The 19707-nt window shown below is 50.1% G+C and overlaps 1 protein-coding gene across 4 annotated transcripts; it reads left to right on the forward strand.

Moving 5' to 3' along the window:
• Window positions 1-21: 21 nt before the first annotated feature.
• On the forward strand, window positions 22-19621 carry Arhgef40 (Rho guanine nucleotide exchange factor (GEF) 40). 4 transcript variants are annotated; one of them, XM_013029694.1, is made up of 24 exons: window positions 22-42; window positions 2477-2674; window positions 3272-4496; window positions 4600-4767; window positions 4899-5019; window positions 5540-5636; window positions 5744-5824; window positions 5953-6069; window positions 7459-7554; window positions 7644-7759; window positions 8213-8339; window positions 10417-10539; window positions 10617-10760; window positions 11954-12564; window positions 12691-12925; window positions 13181-13267; window positions 13900-14115; window positions 14975-15145; window positions 16502-16679; window positions 17543-17647; window positions 17805-18011; window positions 18506-18636; window positions 18877-18923; window positions 19047-19621. In XM_013029694.1, exons 1-23 carry the CDS (start codon window positions 40-42, stop codon window positions 18916-18918), a joined length of 4599 nt encoding a protein of 1532 aa, XP_012885148.1. In that variant the 5' UTR covers window positions 22-39; the 3' UTR covers window positions 18919-18923; window positions 19047-19621. The 4 variants fall into 4 exon arrangements, with proteins under 4 accessions (XP_012885148.1, XP_012885149.1, XP_012885151.1 ...); XM_013029695.1 differs by having other exon boundaries at window positions 19331-19621; XM_013029697.1 differs by having other exon boundaries at window positions 17868-18011.
• Window positions 19622-19707: the final 86 nt, after the last annotated feature.

The raw sequence follows: 19707 nt of genomic DNA on the forward strand, positions 1-19707 counted from the left end.
CCCGCCCAAGCCAGCGTCTGCCGCGGCCGGCGCCGAGCCATGGTGAGTCTCGCGTCGCACCCCCCGGTGTCCCCCCGGCCGTCGGGAAACCCGTAGCCCCCAGCCCCGTGCCTCCTGCGCCTGCCTCGCCTGCTCGGCGCTCCTAGGACTCGTCCGCTCGGTGCCCGCTTCCCGTGGACCCGCCCGCCGGCCCGCGGTCGAGCTGTCCGCCCCGGCCACGGCCTCACCCTCTCCCGCGTTCCTCCCCGGCCCTCCCCCGCCTCCCGCTGGTCTCTCACCTAGTCCGCACTCCTCCCCCGCCCTGCCTGTCCGGGGCAGCGCTTTCTTTGCCGGCTCTCCTCTCCCCTCCCCCGCCCTCCGGGTCCCAGCCCTCTATCCTTCGTAGACCCCCACGGATTGTTCTTACGGCTCTCCTGCAATGGCACTGCCTCGGGTCATGAGAACTGACCTGCTATAGCCACCATTTTCCATCTGTCCCCAGCCCGGTGAAGCTGGCCCACCCATCCGGCCCTGGGGGACCAGACACAGCTGTGGCTGGGCCGGGGCCAGGGGCACGGCCAAAGAGGGGAATTCCCGCCGAGAAAACGGGGCCATGGCAAGGGTAGGGGGCGTGACGCTGCCAGAGCAGAGCAGAGATGTGGGGTTCCCCAGCCCCCCCGCCCCCAGCCCAGCGCTGCAGGGAATGGAAGCGCTGCCTCCTGCTGCAGAAGGGAAGGAGCTCGGACGGACGGGAGCTCCCCGAAAGAGGCCAAGGCCCTTGGAGCGGCAGCGTGGGGCACTGGAAGCCCCTGCATCAACAGGAGCGAACACTTTCCTGGGAACTTTTCAGTCCAGAAGTACTCCTGAAGAAACATTGCAAGAGTGGGCACTGCCAAGGAGAGCGCCCACTGCACTGGGGTGCAGCCAAGGGGGGGGTGCTCACTGCATAACGAAGGAGGGGGGGAGGCCCTGCCAGGGGCGCTCACTGCAGGGAATGGAGGAGGGGCAGGAACACAAGCGGGGTCTGCTCCACTGCGAGGGGAGGTTGTAGCTAGAAGAAAGAGGAACTGGGCCAAGGAAAGCTGACCCAGTCTCTCTGGTCTCCCCTTTGGTCCTGGCCGACTGGAGGCTTGGCCGCTGAGCTCCTAGCCTGCCGTCGCCCGCTCCAGACCCCTCCTCCTCTTCTGCCGCTGCTGTTTCCTGTGGCTATGACTCTGGCCCAGCCATGAGCTCACCGCCCCTAATGGGTTGCAGCTGCCTCACTGCTTAGGCCCTAAATCCGCGCCCCCCGCCCCCCCCCCCGCCTTGGAGCTGAGGCCCACTTAGCCTCATCCCTGCCCATCTCCTAACCACCCCCATCCCCCCACCCACGCGCACAGAGCCGGCGGGGTCCTAGGAACACTAAGGGTCTGTCTGCTCGCCCACATACCTTGGGGCCTGGTCTGGGCGCTTACGCACAGAATGTCTGACTCAGGAGTGGTTGCCCTAGCTTCTTAGACTGCTGGGACATGCTGGCTACTCTGACTGGAGGGACTTAGGGTAAAATATGCAGTTTTGTCTAGAGGCCAAAGCAAGGCATGTGGGCAGTGATGGGGGTGGGAAGAGAGCTAGGTAAATACTTGCATTGAGTACCCCTTTTCCCATTTATGACCAAAAAATCTAATAAAATGAATTTCAAAGTCCATCTTAAAAGGGAATGAAACTTGCAAAGAAATAACTCAAGGGGATTTTGTTTTGAGTGTGAGATGGTGAAAGATGTCACATTAATTCACTTGGAGGAGGCCAGTCTGGGTGAGTCTTTTGAGCTGATCTGGTGGCTCCAGGTCTAAGTTGGCAGAGAGAGGTCCCACTGGAATTAGAAAAAGATTTCAGCTGGAATGCATACTATTAAGGCCTCCTCCTCCCTTCCCCGAATGTTCCTTTTGTGCCTTTTTCCTCTTTTAAATGCCTCCACCCAGTTCTTTGTAACTCAATCCCACAGACTCTGGGAATGGGTGATTGCTTGGGAGCCATTCTGGAAGAGAAGAGTGATATAAAGAATGCCAGTCTCTCTATCCTCCTTCTTCCCATCCATGTTAGTGGGTGTAGAGGTCTGGATGGGTACCCTAGGAGAAACAATTTACAGAATGGATCTGTGAAACCTCTATCAACTCAATCCCCTGATGGTCCCAGAGACTGTCTTTTGTCTCCTGAGGAGACCCTATGCAGTCACTAGGAGTCATGAACATTAATCTGAGACATTCCCAGGAACTTCTCCCAGAATCTCCAAAACCAAGGCCTCAGATTTTAATAAGCATGAAGTCCTGGTAGGTGTGTAGACTGTGATGGCCCAGCCCTCCCCCCATCCTGCCTCATCCCACAGCATTTCCTGAGTGCCCAGGAGGGCACACATGATGAGGGCCCCGCGGGAAACAGCTAACTTCAGACCAGTGCAGCCCCCAAGGAGATAAGCTTGGGTGATCTTCAGGGATCTGTAGTCTGCTCTTGTTTCTCCCAGGAGCCTGAGCCAGTTGAGGACTGTGTGCAGAGCACACTTGCTGCCTTGTACCCACCTTTTGAAGCCACAGCCCCTACCTTGCTGGGTCAGGTGTTCCAGGTGGTGGAGAGGACTTACCGGGAGGATGCGCTGAGATACACACTGGACTTCCTGGTTCCAGCCAAGCACCTGCTTGCCAAGGTCCAGCAGGAAGCCTGTGTGAGTGGCTATATTTTGCATCTATATTTTGCTTCTCCTAAGATCATTGACCCACTCTAGATTTGCCAAGACTCTACTGATCCCAAAGGGTCATTTAAAGTGATCCCAGACTTTGGGCCTCACAAATACTGATTACCTAGATACTAACACATAGACATGTCCTTTCATCTTTTCCAAGCATTGACCCCTAACCAACATTGACACCAAAAAGAAAAAAAAAAAAAAAGATCCTGACCTTCCAGAACCAATTCTAGACATTTCTACCTCATTAGGAATTCGTGAAGATGCTAATTCCCTCAGATATGACTCAGCAGAGATCCTTCACTCTATAGATATAAAGACTAAGAGTTTTGATTCCTCTAAGCCAATGGCATTTGACCACGCCTCTGTAGTGATGGTCTCATAAGTCCCACATACAGAACTGGCTCCCTAGAGAAGCATCCTACCCCAGAGGACAAGTTCCAATCCCCACATCAACCCTAATTCTCCCTCCCCACCCCTCTAGACAAGGCCTTCCCAGAGTGGCCCTATTCTCACTGCCTCCCCTGATAGTTTCTTCAGCAGAGGTCTGAGTGCAGCCCCCACTTCTCTCCCCAGGCCCAGTACAGTGGATTCCTCTTCTTCCATGAGGGCTGGCCTCTCTGCCTGCATGAGCAGGTGGTGGTACAGCTAGCAGCCTTGCCTTGGCAGCTGCTGCGCCCAGGAGATTTCTACCTGCAGGTGGTACCTTCAGCAGCCCAAGCACCTCGGCTGGCACTCAAATGCCTGGCCCCAGGGGGTGGGAGGGTGCAGGAGTTGCCTGTGCCCAATGAGGCCTGCGCCTACTTGTTCACACCTGAGTGGCTACAAGGCATCAACAAGGACCGGCCAACAGGTCGTCTCAGCACCTGTCTGCTCTCTGCACCTTCTGGAATTCAGCGGCTGCCCTGGGCTGAGCTCATCTGTCCACAGTTTGTGCACAAAGAGGGCCTCATGGTTGGGCATCAGCCAAGCACACTGCCCCCAGAACTGCCATCTGGACCCCCAGGGCTTCCCAGCCCTCCACTCCCTGAGGAGGTGCTGGGCACCCGGAGTCCTGGGGATGGGCATAATGCTCCTGCAGAAGGCCCAGAGGGTGAGTATGTGGAGCTGTTGGAGGTGACGCTGCCTGCAAGGGGGAGCCCTATGGATGCTGAGGGCTCTTCAGGTCTCTCCAGGACCCGCACAGTACCCACTCGCAAGAGTGCTGGGGGAAAGGGCCGCCACCGGAGACATAGAGCATGGATGCACCAGAAGGGCCTCGTGCCTCGGGACCAGGATGGGGCACGACCACCTGGTGAGGGGAGCAGTACTAGAACCTCCCCTGGGTCTCCCCCAGGATCTGAGACTGTCCTGGAGGGGTCTGAGCCCCCAGCAGAGAACCTGGAAGAAACATCGGAATCTTGTCCCCTTCAGCCAGGGGAGGCTGGAGGAGCAGGCCCGGGGACTGAAGTACCACCTGGTACCCCTCGAAGAACAGGCAAGGGAAACAGGAGAAAAAAGCGAGCTGCAGGCAGAGGGGCTCTTAGCCGAGGAGGGGACAGTGCCCCTCACAGCCCTGGAGAAAAGGAGGAGACCAAATACCAGGAAACCCATATCAATATGCCCTTACCAAATGAACACAAGCTTCCAGAATGTGGCCTGGTTAAGGAGAACGAAGGCTTGAGGAAGTTGGAATCTGAGCCAACAGAAGAACTCACACCAGCAGATGAAAAAGAGAGTAAGCCCCCAGAAGACTGTGGGCCGACAGAAGAGGGTGCCAGAGAGACAAAGCAAGAGGACATGAGCCCGGTACATATGGCAGGTGAGATGAAACTGAGGCCCAGGGAACAAAACTGGGCCTAGGGATGGGAGGGAAGTAGAATTAGGCTGAGATCAGGCTTGTAGCTCTGCCTGTGTCTGTACAGGATCCACAGGTCCAGAGGGGTTCCTGTCTGAACCCCCAACACAACCCCTGGAGACTGTGCAGGAAGTAAAAGGAGAGAACACTACAGAAGAGGCCCCTTCAGCCCCCATCTCTGATGATCCCGTTATAGCTTGGGACTTGATGGCATCTGGATTCTTCGTCCTGACTGGTCAGTGGACAAAGGGAAAGGCACTGGGAGTGAGATAAACAGTCAAGGTGGGCTTGGGAGAGAGGAATGGAGAGAAGGAAGGAGGGAGGGAGCCAAAGACTGCTCCTAGTCTCGGCCATTTTGTGTCTTAGGTGGGATAGACCACAGTGGACGAGCTCTACTGACCATTACCCCTCCATGCCCTCCTGAGGAGCCCCCAACCTCTCCAGACACTCTGAGCACTGTTCTTCATTATCTGCACTCACTGCTCAGGTAACCATGTGCATCTCAGTCCCCTAGAAATTAACTTTCTGAATCTTGAAGACCTGACCTCAGAGTACTGACCCTCTGCCTCTGGGACACTTACTTGAACCTCTCAGATTTTCAAACTGTTGACCTCTAACTTACTAACTTCTAGGATACCTTTATTAATCCCCCAAATTAGCATTGCTGACTTTCAATATCTAAGACACTACCTGAATTATCAGGGGATTGGTTCATTCATTCGACAAATATTTATTGAGCTCCAAGTTACCTATTAGGCACCATGCTACAGGATGACATTCAGTCCAAACTATTCCAGAACACAAGTCTTTCTAGACTTTCATTCCTTGACCCAGCTGCCATGTGAATGTAGATTCCTGATTGCTAGGTCAATTACCATCTGTTAGACACACATCAGGGTTTGGTCCTTTCCCCATTGCTTCCCAAATGTACTGGGCAAGCACAATTTAACTTTTCCTAAAGACAGTTAACACTAAATCCGAGCCAACGCCTCTGCTTTGCCCCACAGGCCTGATCTGCAGCTATTGGGGCTGTCGGTTCTGCTGGACCTTCGCAAGGCATCCTCGCTGCCTTCTGCACTTATTCCCATCCTGAATCAACTTCAGGTAACCAACCCTTTGAGAAAGGCACTTCCTCTAGATCTTAACTTCCTTAGCGGCCTTTCTAGGTCATCTAAGTGCCTACAATTTAGGGCTCTCCTCTCTCTTTTCAGAACTCAGGAGACCCTCCCCTTATTCAGCGGCTACTAATTCTTACCCAGGATGCTCTTCAGACTGAACTCTATGGATTTCAGGTTTGAGCCACTCACTCTCACCTAGTTTTCCATCAGTAGTGGAGAGAGAAGGGGCTGGTGGGAGGGCCAGGTTGGTCTATAGCTCCCTGAGGGCCCAAGTAGAATTCCTTGCCCTCACTTATCTACAGGGTGCTGAGTTGCTGTCAGAGAATGAACTGAAAAGAGTGGCCAAGCCAGAGGAACTGCAGTGGGACCTAGGAGGTCACAGGGACCTCTCTCCAAGCTACTGGGTAGAGGTACATCAGGTAAGTTTCCCTTCTGTCACTGATGACCCTGGAAGCTAGGAATGGCCCAGTTAGAATGAGAATATTCTGCGTTAGGTTGCAGACCCAAGATACAACCATAGGTTGAAAAGAAGTACTTTGCAGAACTAGGTGTCAATGGCTCACACTTGTAATCCTACTCTAGAGGTGGAGATCTGTGGTTTGAGGTTCAGAGCCAGCCTAGTTAAATTTTATCTCCAATGAGACTCATCTCCAATTAACCAGCAAAAAAGTTGGAAGTAGACCTGTGGCTCAAGTGGTAGGGTGCCAGCCTTGAGTGAAAAAGCTAAGGGATAGCACTTTGACCCTGAGTTAAAGCCTCAGTATCAGAACCAAAAAGAAAAAGAAAAAAGAGGGGGCTGGGAATGTGGCTTAGTAGTAGAGTGCTTGCCTAGCATGCATGAAGCCCTGGATTTGATTCCTCAGTACCACATAAATAGAAGAAGCTCGAAGTGGTGCTGTGGCTCAAGTGGTAGAGTGTTAGCTTTGAGCACAGAGAGGTTTAGAAACAGTGCCCAGGCCCTGAGTTCCAGCCCCAGGATCGGAAAAAAAGAAAAGGAAAGTACTTTCCATTCCTCTCAGTTCAGAAAGCCCTTATTACTTACTCACAAACCATTAGAGCTGTTGCTGAGATAAGAGGAGCATGTGAACTTCTTTATATGGTAACGTGTAATTTTTCTGATGAAAGATGAAATCACAAAACAACTTACTAGAGAAGAATACAATATATTATCATGTGGTTTCTGGAAAGTGCTAGGAGTTGAAAGGTTAGTTTTTGTTCCATGTAGCCTTGAACAAGTTACCTTTTTCTCACGTTTGAAGATGGTACCCATTTCTGTACTTGCTCCCTATTCCCATATCCAAGCCTCAGCATCCTCATCCACAAAGTCCATCAGTCCTGGTGATCTCTAAAGGTCCTTCCTGTTCTTATCTTTTATGAGTTTAAGTTCTGTGAGTATTCAGGAAGAGAGAAATAAATAAGCAGAAGTCTATATAGCTCAATCTATAAGTTGCATGACAGAAGGAAAATGGGTCTGAAAGAGGCAGAAAAGGAGATTTGGAAGGGCAGAGACCCAATACAGACAAAGGAAAAGGAAGCTCACATTTACTAACCTGTACAATGTGCCTGGCCCATCCGGGTGCTAGGCTGATACCATCTCTTTAAAACTCATAAAATCCCCTCTTAATTCAACTTTATAGCTAGAGAAAATGAAGTTTAGAGTTTGTGGACCTGCCCAAGAGTCCGATAATTAGTAAGCAACAAAGTCAGGTACTGCACCCACCATGAGTCTCCAGGACTGCTCAACACTCACAATAAGTTCCTTGTCCTGAATCCTCATATTCAACTCCATCCCTACCTATGCGTTTCAGGAAGTGGCGAGGCTATGTACCCTGTGTCGGGGTGTGCTGGGCTCTGTACGACAGGCAATTGAGGAGCTAAAGGGAACAGCGGAGCCAGAGGGAGAGGTATGAAGAGATGGGACAATGGGGGGTTATGGATTAGATTGGTGTAGACTGTCTCTAGTGGAGCCTCATCTATCATTCCCTGTCCCCAGCAGGTAGTGGGAATGCCTAAACCCCTGCAGAAGATACTAGCAGATTCTCGGCTGACAGCTTTACAGAGGGACGGAGGAGCCATCCTGATGAGACTTCGTTCCACCCACAGCAGCAAGTATGAGAGCTGGGTGTGCAGAAGTATATATAGGAGGGTGAGATAACAAACCCAAGGTGGAATGGCCACTGGTAAATTGAAGCTGTCAGATTGTTTTTACTGTACATATGTCTGGGCAAAGTGTGCTTTTGCACTTAACAACTTTTGCAATGTTCCTGCGCACTAGTTGCCATTTTAAGGATTTTTAGGCTCTGATCCTAGCCACTCTGGAAGCTGAGATCTGAGGATCCTTGTTCAAAGCTAGTCTGAGCAGAAAAGTCCAGACTTTTAACTCCAATTAGCAAAAAGGTGTGGCTCAAGTAGTAGAGTGCCAGCCTTGAGTAAAAAAAAGGGAGAATACCCTTTCCCTAAATTCAAGCCTAATACTGGCACAGAAATAAACCAATAAATAAATAGGTAAGAATCCAGGGGCTTGACAAGGGCAAGGGCTCATTCTAGTCTCTCCTTCTCCAGGCTGGAGGGCCCAGGTCCAGCCACACTATACCAGGAGGTGGATGAAGCCATCCACCAGCTTGTGCGCCTCTCCAACCTTCATGTTCAGCAACAAGAGCAACAGCAGCGCCGGTACCGACTCCAACAGGTAAGAACTCATAGTCCTCATTACTGGAGCTTAGGAGCCTCTGGTACTCCCTTCTCTACAGATACTTCATATTGATGGGGTTAATATAACCTGTCGAAGTGAATGCCCATCTCTCCTCATCTTTCCTAGAGCATGGTCATAGTAAGTGTGAAACTCAGCAAGAGGGCTGGAGCAGCTCAACACCAGCAAAAAAAAAAAAAAAAGGCTAGATGTCCCCACTGTTTGTGTGTGATCTGGGATCCTGAGAGATGCTCATTGTCCAAGGGATCCTAGAAAAAGCTGGCTGAAGTGTTTACCTCCTTCGCATAAAGATAACAAATACCTATTGATACTTTTTTGTGTGCTGGTTCTGGGACTTGAACTCAGGGCATGGGCACTGTTCCTCAGGTTTGTGCTCTACTACTTGAGCCACAACTCCATTTCTGGCTTTTTGCTGGTTAACTGGAGGTAAGAGTCTCTCAGACTTGCCTTCCTGGTTGGCTTCAAACCACCATCCTCAGCTCTTAGCCTCCTGCATAGCTTGGATTTCAGGTGTGAGTCTATAATCAGTTGCCAGCTATATCTGCTGCCTCAACTCTTTATGCAGTAGAATCCCCAGTAGAGGCTGGAAAGGCCTTGTCTCCCTCCACCTTGGCAGGAAGGCATTGCAAGGTCTAAAAGCAACCACTGGACTTCTTATGACAAGATCTGTGAACAAGACTGGCTTCTCTTAACCTTAATTGTTCTTTCCTGGGATTAAGAACCCCACAGAGATTTGTTCTTTACCCTGCTATGTGGGGTGGAGTGAGCTTTTGAAATTTGGTTATTCCTCCTTATTCCTTTTTTTTGGGGGGGTCCAATCGTGGGGCCTGAACTCTGGGCCTGGGCGCTGTCCCTCAGCTCTTCAGCTCAAGGCTAGTGCTCTACCACTTGAGCCACAGCGCCACTTCCAGCTTTTTTCTTTTTGCTTATGTGGTGCTGTGGAATCGAACCCAGGGCCTCAGGCATGCAAGACAAGCGTTCTACCACTGAGCACCTTTCCAGCCCTCCTCCTTATTCCTAAGCATGGCATGGTGTGCTCCTCACAGATGCCTATGTTGGCATCAGGGAAAGGGTCATCTCAGAGTCAGTTGTTTCTAGGATTGTGGCACACTTGCTTCCTCTATTCCAACATCCAAGAAGTCATCTCCTACTGTTTCTTTATTAGCTTTCCTTTATTTTTATAAATCCTGTTTGAAAACAGTGTTTGGAGGTGGAAGTGATGAGCCTGAGTTCTAGCTACCATATGTGTAAGACATTAACAACTTAGGAAGCTTCTCTGAGTTTTCAAGTCTACAGAATGAGGATGGTAACACGATGTACAAGGGAGCTAGGAGGATGAGATGAATTTGGCAAAGAACTCTAAATGTAGTTATTGTTGGCACTAGCTGTTCAGGGACATTCTCAGGCTTCATCTTCAGGCTATCCTACCATAGTTTCCTCTCTTTCTTCTGAGGAAAAACTTATCATCTCTTTTTGTTCAAACATCTCAAAGCAAGCATGAGGGTTTCTAATGGCAGCATAACAAGCAGCCAGACCTTGATACACATTCACACACAGAACCACTATCTGGGCCATGGACCACTCTCCAGCCCTGGGGCCTAGGACACTGCCCACATCACCAGAGCAGAGTGAGTGTGAAATTTCTCCTGGCTCTAGTTGTCCAGCGGATCTTCCTTCCTGCCTTTGGTTCATACCAGTTTTATCTGTTCACCTACTCTGAGTGCTTCATGAGGCTCTTTACTAAAGAGTTTGGATGGTTTTTTTAATTTTTTTTTCAATAGTAGGGTTTGAACTAAGGGCCTTGTGCTTGCTAGGCAGGTTCTTTACACTTAAGCAACATCGCTTGTACTACTAAAGACTTCTTACCTGGTGTCTCACAGGGTCCTGTGGAAACTACTACCACTCATTGTTATCAATTTCATGTTACTGATGATACAAAATAGCTCACCCCAGTTCTATAGGTCAAGGTCATGGAACTAGAGCTGGTGCTCAGCCTTTCTGCTTCATAGCCTTCTTTTCCCTCATGGTCCCTGCTATCCCACCCCATTTGCCTCAGGTGCTGCAATGGCTCACAGGCCCAGGCAAGGAGCAGCTGGCTAACTTTTCTGTGCCTGGTGACTCCCTGTCTGCCTTGCAAGAGACAGAGCTTCGATTCCGGGCTTTTAACACTGAGGTTCAGGTAAGTGGGAAGAAGAATTTGTGGGGAAGTCAGTAGAAAGAAAGAGGACTAGACCTGAGCATGCCTCCCTTTTCCAGGAACGCCTGGCTCAGGCCCGGGAAGCCTTGGATCTGGAGGAGGACACTACTTCTCAGAAGGTTCTGGATGTCTTTGAACAGCGCTTGGAGCAGGTAGAAAGTGGCCTCCATCGGGCCCTGAGGCTTCAGCGCTTCTTCCAGCAGGTGTGTGTGTACAGAGCACCTTCCTGTGCTCACTATCATCTCTCTTCAGCCTGGAGATGCTGATCTAGTAGTGGTTAAGAGCAAGGGCTAGGTATGGTGGCTCATGTTTAATTGTGCCTACTCAAGAGGCAGAAGCAGCAGGATCCTGAATTGAAGATCAACCTAAGCAAAAAGGTTTTGTTTTTTGTTTTTGTTTTGGTCAGTTGTGGGGCCTGAACTCTGGGTCTGGGCGCTGTCCCTCAGCTCTTCAGCTGAAGGCTAGCACTCTACCACTTGAGTGTCAGCCCCATTTCCGGCTTTTTTCTTTTTGCTTATGTGGTGCTGAGGAATCGTACCCAGGGCCTCATGCATGCAAGGCAAGCACTCTACCACCAAACCACTTTCCCAGCCCTGCAAAAAGGTTTTAAGACACTGTCTTAATACAATATTATATCTTAAACATAAAATAAAAAGCTAAGCACAAGTGACTCATGCCTGTAATCCTAGCTACTCAGGAGGCTGAGACCTAGAGGATTGAGATTCAAAGTCAGCCTGAGTAGAAAAAGTCTTTGAGACTCCATCTTCCATTAATCAGCAAAATGCCAGCGTAGAGAGGTAAGGCTGAAGTGATAGAGTGCTAGTTGTAAACAAGAAAGCCAAGTGCGAGACCAAGGCCCTGGGTTCAAGACTTGGTACCAGCTCAATGAACAAATAAGTGAATAAGTAAATAAATAAATGAATGAATATAAAAAACCAAAGACTAGAGGTGTGGCATAAGTGGTAGACTGCTTGTCTAGCATATGTGAGACTTTGGGCTCAATTCCCAGTACTGAGAGAGAGAGGGAGAGAGAGAGAAGAGAAACTTAGGAATGGATCTTCTCAGCTTTGATTCTTTGCTCAGCCATCAATTTGCTGAATGACTATTAAAGCCAATGTGCCTTTGTAGACATCTGCCTATATGAAAGTAGTACCAATCCTGCAGCTTATACCCTCTGTATAAGTACTAACTGTTCCAGGCTCCTCAGGCTCCATGCCATGGTAACATAGCGTGCCTCCAAGGAACATGGTTAGGCAGTGATACTGGGACAGTAAGAAAACAGAAATGTGACAGGCATTGGAGAGCCATCAGCAAAGTAAGATCTATTGTGGTGGGCATTTGGGAGTGGCACAGGCTCTCAGCCTCTCTCTTATCTCCAACCCCTTTGGCTTTGTAGGCACACGAGTGGGTAGATGAGGGCTTCGCTAAACTAGCAGGAGCTGGGCCCAGTCGTGAGTCTGTGCTGGCAGCCCTTGCCCTGCGTCGGGCCCCAGAGCCCAGTGCTGGCACCTTCCAGGAGATGCGGGCTCTGGCTTTGGACCTGGGCAGCCCAGCAGCCCTTCGAGAATGGGGCCACTGCCGAGCTCGCTGCCAAGAGCTGGAAAAGAGGATTCAACAACAGCTGGGAGAAGAGGCCAGTCCTCGGGGCCACCGGCGACGACGGGCAGACAGTGCCAGCAGCGCAGGGGCCCAGCAGGGCTCCCACAGCCCCTCACCCAGCCTCAGCTCTCTGCTACTGACCAGCAGCCCTGGGCCGCGGGCAGCCCCATCACATTGCTCCTTGGCCCCCTGTGGGGAAGACTATGAGGATGAGGTCCTTGAGCTGGCTCCAGAAGCTGACAGCAGGCCCCCAAGAGCCGTGCTAATCCGAGGCCTTGAGGTCACCAGTACTGAGGTGGTAGACAGAACATGCTCACCTCGGGAACATGTACTCCTGGGCCGGGCTGGGGGGCCAGATGGTCCCTGGGGAGTAGGCACCCCACGGATGGAACGCAAACGAAGCATCAGGTGAGAACCCAGCCCTATTGGTTCCCAAAAGGCAAACCCAACTACCTACCAGTGGGTAGCAGGGTAACAGCTCAGCAATTCAGTGCCCAGGTAACACTTCTGCTGCTGCTCTGGTTCTGCCCGCAGTGCCCAACAGCGCCTGGTATCTGAACTGATCGCCTGTGAGCAAGATTATGTGACCATTCTGAGTGAGCCGGTGCCACCCCCAGGGCCTGAGCTGACTCCTGAACTTCGGGGCACCTGGGCTGCTGCCCTGAGTACCCGGGAGAGACTTCGAAGCTTCCACCGCACACATTTCCTGCAGGAGCTTCAGGGCTGCGCCACCCACCCTCTGCGCATCGGGGCCTGCTTCCTTCGACATGTAAGTCCTCTCTCTTCCGGTGTTCTGGCCCCTTCTACCTGTCCCCCATCGGTATCAATGCCCACTTCTCCCTTGAGAGGCACAGCTCTATCCCCTCAAAGTGGTTCCTGGACTTTGCTCTCCACAGGGAGATTTTCTCTCACTCCCAGCAGGCTGAGTGCATCCTAGGAACCCAGCCTCTCCTTTGGGCTGCAGTGAGGATGAGGAAGGAAAAGGAGGGGCCTCACGAAGGATTCCTCTTCTTTACCTGTGCAGGGGGACCAGTTCAGCCTCTATGCGCAGTTCGTGAAGCACCGACACAAACTAGAGAATGGTCTGGCAGTGCTCAGCCCCCCAGCCAAGGTAAATTTCTTTTCAGCCCTCATGAGAAGGGAGGCAGAAAAAGAGAAGAGCTAGGGAAGGATAAAACTCACCCCACCTTGAAATCCCTCAGAGTAAAAGCTTTCCTGAATGTGCCCTGGAACATCTCTTTTCAATAATCTCCCAATACTAGACAGAGCCAGGTGAGGCTGGGTTCTTTTCTGGGTCCCCCCTATGTAAGTTTGGACAAGATTCGTGATTCCTTTTCTGTGTTTAGTAAATGTCTACTCTGTCCCACTCACATGGAATGTCCCATTCACAAGGACTTCATGTTAAAAAAAAAAAATGCTACAGTGGCTGGCTACTGATTGCTCATGCCTATAATCCTATCTGCTCAGGAAACTGAGATCTGAGAATGGAGATCCAAAGCCAGCCCAGATAGAAAAGTCCATTCGACTCATCTCCAGTTAATTACCAAAAAGCTGGAAATAGAGGTGTGGCTCTAGTGGTAGAGTATCAGCCTTGAACAAAAAAACTAAAGGATAGTTCCCAAGCCCCAGATCCTGACAGACTCACAAACAGTGAAAATGATTTTAGAAGCTAAATGTGAGAGATTATAAGAGGTTATTGCTTGAGTTCCTACCTCTCCCCTTAATTCTTGTTCCTCACCTTAGGGATCCATGGAAAGTGGTCCTAGTTTGCCTCGAGCCCTGCAGCAGCCCCTGGAACAGCTGGCTCGATATGGACGGCTCTTGGAGGAGCTCCTGCATGAAGCTGGGCCTGAGCTGAGTTCTGAGCGCCAGGCCCTTGGGGCTGCTGTTCAGTTGCTCCGGGAACAAGAGGCCCGAGGTAGAGATCTGCTAGCTGTGGAAGCAGTGCGAGGCTGTGAGGTAAGGTCCTGGTTCTAGTCACTCCTGCTCCTACTGCCTAATCCTGTGGCCTCAGAAGCTACCTGGGCTGGTGCTAAGAATCAGACTCCAGGTCTGAGGGCCCTGGGCTCTGATTTCTAATGGGCTGGGTAGTCTTCACTAAGTCATTGAACTTAACTGGTCCTAAGTTTCCTCATCTGCAAATAAAGAAGCCATATCCTGTTCAACATCTCATGATCCTGCTACATCTGCTTTGTGCTACCCTATTCTGATCCTGATTCTTATCTTTCCCTTCTGCCTGCATCTCAACACCCAACACTTACTTTACTCTCTTCTACTTAGTCTTTCCTGGTTCTTGTGACTCCAAAAGTAGGCTTCCTGAACCTACTTCCTCTGGGATAGACCTACACTTTGTTGGTTCTCTTCCTGAGTCCTCAGTATGCAAATACCTATTGTAAGTTCTCTTGTGCCATGTCCCTCCCATCTTCAGAGGCAGAGCTGTGCTTCTAGACAGGTGTGCTGGGCATGGTGACCAGTGGATGGGTTCTAGGCTAAGGATGACCCTGACTTCCTGATTCTGTGTGAGGACCAGTACATCAGATCCCTTGACCTATAAATCTGTTGGTTTTTTGTTTTGTTTTTTTTTGCCAGTCCTGGGGCTTGAACTCAGGGACTAGGCACTGTCCCTGAGCTTCTTTTGCTCAAGGCTAGCACTCTACCACTTGAGCCACAGTACCACTTGTGGCTTTTTCTGTTTATGTTGTACTGAGGAATTGAACCTAGGGCTTCATGTATACTAGGCAAGCACTCTACCACTAAGCCATATTCCCAGCCCTATAAGGACCCCGGGGTCAACAACCTTTCCTTTTCCTTTCCCCAGATAGATCTGAAGGAGCAGGGGCAGCTCTTGCATCGGGACCCATTCACTGTTGTCTGCGGCCGGAAGAAATGCCTTCGCCATGTCTTTCTTTTTGAACACCTGCTTCTATTCAGCAAACTCAAAGGCTCTGATGGCGGGTTGGAGACCTTTGTTTACAAGCAGGCTTTTAAGGTACATTACTTGGAGTGAGTATGTGTGCAAAGGGGGGTAGGATTCATGCTCTTTGTGAACTCAGAATGTTCTGGAAATTCAACTCCAATCCCATTTCAGATGCATCATCTAGATAGGCTTTGACCTGATATCAGCCAGGGAATGATAGAGCTCCTTGCAGCTAGTTTACTCCATGGAGATTTCCTTATAGTTCATACAGGAGATATTGTGAGGCATTTCAAGGCCAAATGGAAGAGGGCCTTCCTCATTAAGAACACACATGCCAGCTGGGCACCAGTGGCTCACGCCTGTAATCCTAGCTACTCGGGAGGCTGAGGTCTGAGGATCATGGTTCAAAGCCGGCCCGGGCAAGAAAGTCGGTGAGACTCTTATCTCCAATAAACCAAGAGAAAACTGGAAGTGGTGCTGTGGCTTAAGTGGTAGAGCCCAAGGACCGCGCCCAAGCCTAGATTTCAAGCCCCACTACCTACAAAAGAAAAAAAAGAACACACATGCCTTTTAAGTTAGGGGTAGTCCTGGGGTAACAGGAAAAAGGACACTATATACCCAAACTTTACACAACAACAAAAAAGCTTTATCTAAGCACAGATGGCCCTCCCTATAATCCTAGCTTCTTGGGAGGCTGAGATCAGGAAGACTGAGGTTCAAAGCCAACCACAGCAAAGGTCACAAGACTCCTTCTCAACCCATCGCTGAATGAAGTGATCCAAGCTATGTGGAAGGCTGAGATTGGAAGGATCATAGCTCTAGACCATGAAAATCTATGAAAGTCCATCTCAGTAGAAGAATATGAGCCTATAGCACAGGCCTGCCATTCCAGCTACAACGGAAAATCTAAAATAGGAAGATCACAGCCCAAGGATCCCCAAAAATAACCATTGCCAAAAAGGACTGTATAAGAAGCTAGTAGAGTGCCTGCTTAGCAATCATGAGGTCCTGAATCCAAAGCCTAGTGCCAACAAGAAAAAAAGGCAGGCCTTGATTTAGGGAAGCAGCCAACCTATGGTCAGGTAGTATGGAGTTATTCTTAAGGTTTCTGAACTCTGTCCTTCTACACTAGTTCCAGCTCAACAGGAAGTAATATAGGGGGAAAGAGCCTATGTTTGGAATACCAGACATGGGTTTGAATCTTCCGTCTCTAATAATCTATCAGCTCTTGGGCAAGTTGATTCATATCTCTAAGCCTCATGTCCTCTTTCTGTAAATCATGTTCTTAAGAAGACTACATGTAGAGCACTTAGTACCTCACAGGTGTTCAGCAAATTATGGAACATCTGCCAGATGCCAGCCTATACATAGAGCTTGCCTATAAGGCAAGGACTCCTTCCTTCACCATTCCCCTCTGTTCTTCCTCAGACTGCTGACATGGGGCTGACAGAAAACATTGGGGAAAGTGGACTGTGTTTTGAGCTGTGGTTTCGGCGACGGCGTGCACGAGAGGCATACACTCTGCAGGCAACCTCACCAGAGATCAAACTCAAGTGGACAAGTTCTATTGCCCAGCTGCTATGGAGACAGGCAGCCCATAACAAGGGTACTGGACAGAGGCAGGGAAGCTGTGCTTGGAATCAGGGTTCTAACAGGAGATTTTGTGGAATATGGGAATTGCTTGGGAAAGCTTTGTAGGATGCTTTCCAAACTACAAAGATAGTAAAAATGTGAAGTTAGTTCTTAATGCCCAAGATAAATGGAAGTGAGTATTAGAAGGAAAGGCATGTGGGCAGAACACAATATATGGAAGAGAAGAGACAAATTGGAGGAGGAAATCAAAGATGACTATCATCATCCATTTTGTGGTAGTACACAGGAAGAATTAGGAGATGTCCCAGATGCTGGTGGCTCACACCTGTAATCCTAGCTAGTCAGGAGGCTTAGCAGCCAGCCTAGGTAAGAATGTCCTTAAAACTCTTATCTCTAGTTAGCCACTAAAAAGCTGGAAATGGAGCTGTGGCTCAAGTAGTAAAGCATCAGCCTCAGTGAAAAAGCCAAGCAAGAGGCCTTGAGTTCAAGCCTTAGTATCAGCGCCAGAAAAAAAAAAAAAAATAGGGCACTAGTGGCTCATGCCTAGCTGTTCAGGAGGCTTAGGATTGGAGTTCAAAGCCAGCCCAGGCAAAAAGTCCCTGAGACTCTTATCTCCAATTAACCAATAAAAAGCCAGAAGTAGCTCCAAGTGGTAGAGCACTAGCCTTGAGCAAAAAAAGCCAAGTGAGAGTGAGAGGCTCTGAGTTCAAGCCCCAGTACTGGCACACACACAAAATATAATCGTAATACTACATGTCAAGATACAGAGGAAGAAAGGAATCATGAGAGTTGGAAAAGAAAAAGCCAACACAGTGTGATACAGCTGAAGCTAGGCCTGGGCAGCAGGAGATGGTTAACAGGGTCTCTATTCTCTAGAGCTCCGAGTGCAGCAGATGGTCTCCATGGGCATTGGTAATAAACCTTTCCTGGACATCAAAGCTCTTGGGGAACGGACACTGAGTGCCTTGCTCACTGGAAGAGGTGAGGGCCAGGGTGCTGTGTGGGGGAGCCCCCAGAAGTCAGACCTTAACTACTGGTGCAGGTCAATGGGGCGGTGTGGTGGAAAGTCAGGAAGAGTAATGAGTGGGCCTCTTTCCAAAACCTGTGGGACTGACTGGGGGGCCCTCTGTGCTGACAGTTGTTGTAAGAAGCCAGGAGGACTTTCCCACACCAGCACTCCCCCACTCCCCACTCTCTGCAGCCGCCCGCACCCGGGCCTCAGTGGCCGTGTCATCCTTTGAGCATGCCGGCCCCTCCCTTCCCGGTTTCTCGCCGGGAGCCTGCTCCCTGCCTGCTCGCGTCGAGGAGGAGGCCTGGGATCTGGACGTCAAGCAAATTTCCTTGGGTGAGGCACCTCTCAAGGGGTGGCCCCCAGCAGCTGGGTCATCATGGTGATGTTCAGGCTGTCTACTGCTAAGCAAGTCCTTTATCTAGCCAAGTAGCCCAGTTGCTATGACAACTGTGTACAGCTTCCCCATTGCTAAAAGAGCCTTCCATCTGGTTGCTAGGGTGATGCTTACAGCAGCTTTTTGCTAAGAAGCACTTCCTCTGTACCTCTCTCTCTAGCTCTCCTTGGGTTTCTATGGAAACTGCCTCAGCTTCCTGTTGTATCCTCCTGGTTCACCACAGCAATCCTTATAGTTTCCTGTTGCTTCCTCCCTGGTTGCTCTAATGACGCTTCTGCCTCTTGGTAGGGGGGTTCTCTTGAAACTGGATTGCTATGGTGACTCACAGCTTCCTGTTGCTATGGAGCCTTTTCTTCCCTGATGAAACAGCTTGGTTGCTTAAGGTAATCTGGAGGGGCTTTATACCCTGTTCTCATCCAAGTTTCCCCTCTAGCCCCAGAAACACTCGACTCTTCTGGAGATGTGTCCCCAGGACCAAGAAACAGCCCCAGCTTGCAACCCCCTCATCCTGGGAGCAGCACTCCCATTCTGGCCAGTGGAGGGATCTTAGGGCTATCTCGACAGGTAAGTCTCTGCAATTAGTCTGGGAATAGGGTGCTTTCTTTGGTCACTCTGGCATTTCTGATAATTTGACCCTTTGGAGGGTAGGAGAACCTGTAATCTTAAGCTTCCAGTTACAGCTTGGCATTTCTCCCTGGCTAAAAGGTATCAGGGTCAAAGGTAAAAAGCAATCTTTAAGATGAAGTGTACTTGGGAGACATAGGAAATATGCCTCTAAATTCATTTCAGTTTCTCTGCCCTCAGAATCATGCCCGAGCCCTGAGTGACCCTACCACGCCTCTGTGACCCAGGTGAGTCAGTGTCCCCTTTCTACCTTACCCAGCAAATGCCTTCTTTCCTGATCTCAGCTAATCACTCAGTAGTCAGCTTCTTCCCTCTTCCAACCTACCTTCCTTTTCTCTCTTGGCTTCTAGAGGAGATCCAGAACTTGGCTGTTGCTCCCCCTTCTCAGCACATTTTAGGCTGGGAAGCCAGTGAGACATAATGGAGGACTAGGAGAGCTCTGAATTCTCTCTGCTTCCTGGACAGAGGAGGACCACAGCATGCCCCTGCTACTGCTATCTCTAGCTCTCCCCTGCTTGGTGCCTTCTGCTTCAACAACAAAGCAACCACACTTGCTAGCCTTCTTTACCCTGTGGAGGTGGGGAAATTATCCCTCTTCCAGTCCTTCCCCATCCTGTGCCACTGCACCCCACAGGACACAGCTCTGCTGACAGCCTGTTTCTCTTCTTATCCCACGACTCTCCCAGAGAAGATTTGAGCTGTCCTTGGAGTTCCTGGTGACTCCATTCTGGGGTGTCTTGGGAAAGGGAGCTTATACAAACCATTGAAGGAGTGGGCCAGGAACTGCAGACTTTATATATGTAATTATTCTTATTGTACTATTGTTATATTAAATGTATTTACTCATACTCTGCCTCTCAGGAGCCAAAGCAGTCCTCTGAATTACAGTGTTCCTACTAACTTAAACACTTCCCCTCAACTATTAACTAGAACACAGACAATAAACCCAAGGCTGGAAGGCAGCCATCTATCTCTTAGTGGCCTAAAGCTGACTGTGCATGAGCCCAGGAG

The sequence above is a fragment of the Dipodomys ordii genome, unplaced genomic scaffold, assembly GCF_000151885.1.
Source record: "Dipodomys ordii isolate 6190 unplaced genomic scaffold, Dord_2.0 Scaffold121, whole genome shotgun sequence".
Taxonomy (NCBI): Eukaryota; Metazoa; Chordata; class Mammalia; order Rodentia; family Heteromyidae; genus Dipodomys; species Dipodomys ordii.

Excerpts from the sequence above, each read along its gene's own strand:
- Arhgef40 (XM_013029694.1), top strand. Across the intron at positions 13,268-13,899 it reads TGCTCAGCCCCCCAGCCAAG|GGATCCATGGAAAGTGGTCC; the intron begins GTAAATTTCTTT and ends TCCTCACCTTAG. Across the intron at positions 14,116-14,974 it reads AAGCAGTGCGAGGCTGTGAG|ATAGATCTGAAGGAGCAGGG; the intron begins GTAAGGTCCTGG and ends TCCTTTCCCCAG.